We start from the raw sequence: 6,783 nt of genomic DNA, 5'->3' as shown, positions 1-6,783 counted from the left end.
TTGTATTGTTTTTCAAATACATAATTATGACAATACACATTTGGGACCCTTGAAACCACAATTTATGAAGCACAGAACAAGTACACAGGCAGGAGTCTTATCAGTATCACATGAGACCAAGAAACCTAATGTTACAATCAACCACTAATCTAGTTATAACAGGATATTCCAAGAGACAAACAAAATACATGACTATTTCAGTGCTGGTAGCACCCTCGATTGTACAAGGTAAATTCAGCACTGTTAAACACTGGATGTGGAAGTCCTAACTGGCCCAGCATACTGTACATTTTCTCAGACCTCAGACTGGTAGTTCCAGACGGCTATCTCCCCATTGTCACTGCAGGAGACAAGGAGCCCAGCCTCCTTGGGGTTCCAGGCGATACAGTTGACATCCTGGCTGTGGGCCTTGGGTACATGGGCAGACAGGGAGAAAACAGGCTGGTCTGGGTCAGCCGTCTCATCCTCCTTAAACACACGCACTCCGTCATCACCACATGCAGTCGCCAGGGCACCGGTCAGCGGACACCTGAGCACAACAAATAAGTACTGAATTGGATCTGTGGCTGCATTTTATCAATATATTTTTTATATAAAGAGGATGCTCACCATGCAATATCATACACTGTCCGTCCATGAAACCCTGAAAGGGTGCAAACACATTTCCAAGCCGTGTCTGTGCCTTCAGTAAAAAAAACAAATCAGGCCAAATCATTACCTTCCTTTTCCCCTTACATCATTCAACCTTCCTTTTCCCCTTACATCATTCACACATTCATGGAGCATCTTGCTCACCCTGCCCACCTCCAGGCTGACATTCTTTCCAGATCTTCACAGTACGGTCATCACTGCACGATGCCAGTCTCTGGCCACTTGGGTCAAAGGTCAAACCCCAGACAGTGGAGGTGTGACCCTCCAAGGTCGCCCTGCACTCCCAGTCATCATCCTCTTCTTTATAGACACACACATTGTTGTCGTAGCTACACGAGGCCAGAAGCTGCGTAGAGAACATTTAACTTCCGTGGGTAAAAACACACTGAATGCAGAATACTGAAACGATTAGTCCAGAGAAGCCTTGCAATAGTGTTGGGGTGTGAAAGGATTATATGATGCTGCTATTTAGTACAAAAAGTGAAACAGTATGAAATAGGCAGTACCTCCTGTGTTGGATGCCAGACAACATGCTTGACATCCTGTGTATGAGAGTTCACCACGCTCACACACTCATACTCATCCTCCTCATCCACTGAGAAAGACAGAAAGAGACATGGTGACAGACTGTTCAAAACTACATACAGATACACAACAGCTGAATGTTTATGTAGAACACAAGTAATGTGATAAAAATACAAGGAATTGTATTCCTATGTTAATGCAGCACTAACCCTCCCAGATCCAGACACTCTTGTCTCTGCTACATGTGGCCAGCAGGTTACCGGTTGGGGCCCAAGCCACACATTTGACCTCATTCTCATGCCCTTCTAACACTGTCAAGCACTGAAAGAAACAGAGACAGTGTGATGCTCTCACGGGCCATATCTTACTATCATCGCAAAGCATTTGGTCAATTGTCTGTGGACAACTCACCTCAAAGTCATCATTCTTCTTCTTCCAGATGCAGGTTGTGGCATCAAAGCTGGCTGAGGCCAGGTAGTTTCCACATGGGGACCATGCCACCTTTCTGACAGCTCTCTGGTGTCCATCCTGGAGCACTGTCTTGCATTCCCAAGAGTCACCTACACAGACAAAGGGGTTCATCTTTTCTGTTTTCCCCACCGGCACATGCCTCTGATATGGTTGATTTCACACAGTGGATTTGGGATATTTACCTTCCCTTCCCCATATCCGAATGGCCCGGTCACCGCCACACGAGGCCAGCAATGTGCCCTTGGGGTTCCATGCAACATACCAACAGCGGGAATCTGGATGCGCGTTGAATTTCTGTAGAAGGGCCAAAGTGTCCTTCATTGCTAACAAGCTTGCTATCTTGCAGTTACTGGCAACTGATAAGCACAATGTGCTGCCACCAAACTAGTCGTAGCTATGAATGATACCAACAAAACCGTATCTCCAAGAAGATAATGCAAATATCATACAGACATAAACAATGACGATAGTTAATATCCACTTAAAATACGATGTTGTTATCCGGTATATGTAAATACATTTACCAACCAAATCCAAAAACGTCTCAACCTCAACTTCCTACTTTTTCTTCCTGTTCGTATCTAGTTACTGCTGGCTGCCAATCTAACATCCATCTGGCTCATTACCGCCCCCATGAGTACAGGGTGAACATTGCGCGTGTTTCTGGTGTGTAGCTGCACAATAACCCAGTAGATGGCGGTAATAATCACAAAAGTACCTTGGTTTGTGATGAATAACAAGGAAGGAAACAATTTTACAGGAAGCTAGCTAGCGAATTGGCTGCCTTTTGTTTTTGTTTTTAGCGTGAGAGCTAGTATAAATCCTGATGTTCGCGTTTTAGATACATTTATTGGCCAGATTGTAAGTATCATATCATAAGATTGTATTTATTATGCCAGTTCACGTTACTGTTTCAATTAGGATGTTATACTTGGCTAGCTAACGTTATACGTCTAAAACGAACTAGATAGCTAACTTCTGCTGCTAACAGGCCTAGGTCGAGATCTTAGCTAGTTAGACTGAAAATTATCGGTCTATTTTTGTAGTCATTTATCATATCACACCCAACAGTTGAAACTTATTTATTTGACAAATAATGTAACCAGTTGACCTTCACTATCGGTTTTGGTGAGCTGATTATTTCACAGGCGGAAGGGCGCATTGTCAAAACAAAAGCTGTCCGTCCTTTGAGTGACATAACATAGATATACATCAGGCACTGAGTCCTGGTTGAAGACAAAGCGGGAATTGAATGACAATGTATGCACCACCTGGTGCCACTGTCCCTGGAAGCCGGCGAAGGAGAGGGGGTACCGCACTGCCCAAGCAGCCAGAGCGAAGCCTGGCATCTGCCCTCCCCGGAGCACTCTCCATCACGGCTCTATGTACGGCATTGGCTGAACCAGCTTGGGTCCGAGTTCATGGAGGGACGTGTCCCAGGCAGGAGCTTGGAGTGGCGGATGTCCTGGGATACATTGACCCAAAACTCATGGAGGGTAAGTAATGATATTGTCAACAGTGGCTTGAGCACCGAATGTGAAATCACGTTGGCATGTTTACAAGACCTGTGGTTTGTGTTAACTATCACGAACTTCTCCTAAAGATTACTGCATGAACTCCCAGACCATCTTACTGGTAAGGGTCATTGCTGCATTCTGCTTCCTGGGCATCCTGTGCAGCCTGACAGCTTTCCTGTTGGATGTCTTTGGACCCAAGCACCCTGCCCTCAAGATTACCCGCAGATATGCATTTGCACACATTCTCACAGGTATGAATGGTTTTGGGTGGTGGAAGGGGGAGGGAATGAGCTTTTCAGCTAAAGAGTGTGAAAACAATTGCAAGGCAAGGTAGAAACAAAACAATATTTTCCCGTTTGCTGTTATTTTGTGTGGTTTCAGTGCTGCAGTGTGCCACAGTGATCGGGTTCTGCTACTGGGCCTCAGAGCTCATCTTGTCACTACAGCAGCAGCACAAGAAGTACCACGGATCCCTCATCTACGTCACTTTTGCCATCAGCTTTTACCTGGTGGCGGGGGCTGGTGGAGCCTCTATTCTGGCCACAGCTGCCAACCTGCTGCGCCACTACCCCACAGAGGAGGAAGAGCAGGCTCTGGAGCTTCTCTCAGAGATGGAGGAGAGCAGTGAAACATATCCTGCTGATTATGACATTGCCAACCAGTTCCAGCCGCCTCCTGCATACATGCCTTAATGTTGCCAGACGGCCGCTTCTTTCTCTTACATCCAGGCTTCTCTATGAGTACCACTTTTGGCCTCGTAACAAACACATATACAGATATGTGATCCAATAATTGTACCAAATGGATATTCTCTGCAAATAGCTTATTCTCCTTTCCTTTATCAACACTAATGAACACACTTATTTCTTGATTGTGGGTGCTTGAGTGCATGAAAGCTTCCTTTTATGATGGCAGAGATTCAATACTTGAATCTTATTTTCACCACTGAAGCTTTTAGTAATTTGCATGTAAATGGCATTAAAGTCTTGACCCATACATGTAAAGCAAGAGACAGTGGTAATATATGGGGTGTTAATTCACTGTGCGGTTTGGGTCTATGCCTGGTTATTGAATGATCAGATATGGGTTGAGACTCAACTTGGTATATGACAGTGTATGACAGTCATGGCTTGACAAAGGTCAAGTTTTCAACAAAGTTTCAAGTTTCCACAGTGTGGCAGTAGTATTTGGCCCTTGGTTTGAAGCATTACATACCCACTGAACATCCAAATGGTGACTTGCCTGCCATGTGAATATTATTTGACATTTTATCAGTTAAACCTAATAAAAGGCACCAAGATTACACAGACACTGAATTGTGGACATTTATTTTTCAATTGAAATGGACCATTATTTATTGACTGCCTGACCCTGGTGTGGTAAATGTGTTTTTCTTTTTATGTGTATGAAAGGCACTGTTTTGCATTTTATTTAGTCTTGCAGTTGTGAACTTGGAAATTAATAGGTTTTCAATATTCTGTCAAATTGGTTTGTCATGGTAGTAAAAAAAAGAAGTTATTTTACATGATTATGGCTAGTGAGTTAGGCACTCATTGCTGAGAAAGTAATTGATGGAAAACCATGAGAAATGTGAAGTGTCTCATATTTCAATGGACATTATTCAAGATGTTCCTATGTTGGACAACTAGAGGAACATTATTTTCTCATTTTAACTATGGGGAAAATGGGTAGAACGTCATTGTAGAATCATCAATCCCCACAATGCATTGGTAATGTCATAAATGAAGTCATTTCACTTAAATATACACAACTGATTGACAACTCTTAATTGTACTTTGTGATTACTTGGCTTGAGTTATGTGACAGTTGTGTGTTGTCTGTGCATGAGTTCTTCCCCCTTGATCCTCAAGATAGTGAGAATCTGATTGTAATTATTTGGGATGGAATCTTACACACACACACACCTTAACTTGTGTTCAGATTCAGCCCTGTACTGCTTACTTTTTACATTTTTTATAAATGTGGTTAATAATATACTTTTACCATAGGTGATTTGTTGCTCTATTGTTTATTTTTTCCCCCTCATTGTTGCTTTACTTTCATCAGTCTGTAAACATGTATTGTGGACTGTTTATACAAAAGCAGGTCATATTTGAAAAATAAAAATAAATTGTCCAATTTCCTTTTAGATAATTGCTTTCAATGTAAGAACTGTAAATGTAGGCTCTTACCCAGCTCCACAAGGGTACTAAAGGGGGCATGCTTCAGTTCGGTTAGCGCCTAGCCTAGGAGAACCGAACAAGTGTGCTCGCATACTCCCTTAAAAGGCCTTTGTTTAAAAACGAAAGAAAAGTGGTAATTGTACTGTTTTTCCATTTTGAGACGCCGTAGCCAGTAGGTCACTTCCTCAAAATAGTCAGAATTAATCTAAGATTAAAACCTTTTTTTAAATCATTATTGTTAACAACAAATCAATACAAAAAGTACATGGGGGAACACAAGTGAGATCTATGTGTATAAAGAATATACAAAGGACAATTGGGCTAGGGGGTACAATGTCACATTACACATGGACCTTAAGAGACATACACACACATTTATAACTCTTAGTTTTTTTGTTGGTAGAGTATAGTTGTCTTATGGTTCAATTTATTTTTGTAAGGTAAGAAAATGTGGTGTTTTGTTTGTAAATTTACATTTGTGAATATGAAATTGGGCCAAAATAATAATACAATTAATTACATCATTGTTTCAACGTATTTCTATCGTAGGTAAAGAATCCAAGTAGTACATCTCTCCATAAGTGTAAAATCTTCATAAATGTGTTCAATTATACATCTACTGATGTCTTGCCACAGATTCATTACATGAATACAATGCCAATACACAATACACCGTTTCTGGGAGGTCATTACAAAAGGTACAATTTGAATATATGTTTTTCTTAAACTTCTTCATATAGTGGTTGGCAGGATAATATTCATGACATTTTTTTTTTTTTAAACTTCCTTAATTTTGTTAATACAGTAAGTAGGTATGTGTGTGTGGTAACATCCAAACTTTTTTCAACATATATGATCAATAAAACCATTCCAATAAAGGCATGACATGAGGTATAGATACAACATCCTGCTGAAAGAAGGCTAGTATTGTTGTTGGATGGACCAAAAGAGAAACAAATATTTCCTACTGATGAGTCAACAGGGTTAATCTTAGGTATGTTCTGAGGGTCAGGCCTTGACACGTTCCTGAAAAATAAAGCAACACCTGCGGGAATGGCATCTAAAACAATTGCACATCTTTAGGTGTTACAAGGATCTTGTAGAGTGGTAAGAATTGCTTATAATTAAGTAAAAGACCCTCTGCAGCCGAAAAAAAACCTTACCGAAGTCCAAAACTAACAAAAACGTCACAAAATTGTGTCATAATATGGGCTCCCGAGGTCCGCAAAGTCTAAGGCACTGCATCTCACTGCAAGAGGCGTCACTGCAGTTCCTTGTTTGAATCCAGACTGCGTAACATCCAGCGGTGATTGGGAGTCCCATAGGGCGGCACACAATTGGCCCAATGTCGTCCGGGTTTAGCCATCATTGGAAATAAAAATTTGTTCTTAATTCACTTGCCTATTTGAGGTGTCCAAATACCTTAGAAAATATGG

General features: G+C 41.5%; 2 protein-coding genes across 3 annotated transcripts; one reads left to right on the top strand and one right to left on the bottom strand.

The window, feature by feature from the left end:
* Positions 1-44: 44 nt before the first annotated feature.
* Positions 45-2,247, bottom strand: ciao1 (cytosolic iron-sulfur assembly component 1). 2 transcript variants are annotated; one of them, XM_020489892.2, is made up of 7 exons: positions 1,830-2,247; positions 1,588-1,736; positions 1,386-1,497; positions 1,158-1,246; positions 796-997; positions 610-682; positions 45-529 (listed from the first exon to the last, which is right to left on the bottom strand). In XM_020489892.2, exons 1-7 carry the CDS (start codon positions 1,966-1,968, stop codon positions 295-297), a joined length of 999 nt encoding a protein of 332 aa, XP_020345481.1. In that variant the 5' UTR covers positions 1,969-2,247; the 3' UTR covers positions 45-294. The 2 variants fall into 2 exon arrangements, with proteins under 2 accessions (XP_020345481.1, XP_020345482.1); XM_020489893.2 differs by having other exon boundaries at positions 805-997.
* Positions 2,248-2,365: 118 nt separating this feature from the next.
* LOC109895853 (transmembrane protein 127-like) lies at positions 2,366-5,303 on the top strand. Its single transcript, XM_020489894.2, has 3 exons — positions 2,366-3,143; positions 3,251-3,415; positions 3,546-5,303. The coding sequence occupies exons 1-3, from the start codon at positions 2,900-2,902 to the stop codon at positions 3,854-3,856; spliced, it is 720 nt and encodes a 239-aa protein (XP_020345483.1). The 5' UTR covers positions 2,366-2,899; the 3' UTR covers positions 3,857-5,303.
* Positions 5,304-6,783: the final 1,480 nt, after the last annotated feature.

The sequence above is a fragment of the Oncorhynchus kisutch genome, linkage group LG8, assembly GCF_002021735.2.
Source record: "Oncorhynchus kisutch isolate 150728-3 linkage group LG8, Okis_V2, whole genome shotgun sequence".
NCBI classification, from domain to species: Eukaryota; Metazoa; Chordata; class Actinopteri; order Salmoniformes; family Salmonidae; genus Oncorhynchus; species Oncorhynchus kisutch.
This window is presented reverse-complemented; position numbering and strand designations above follow the sequence as displayed.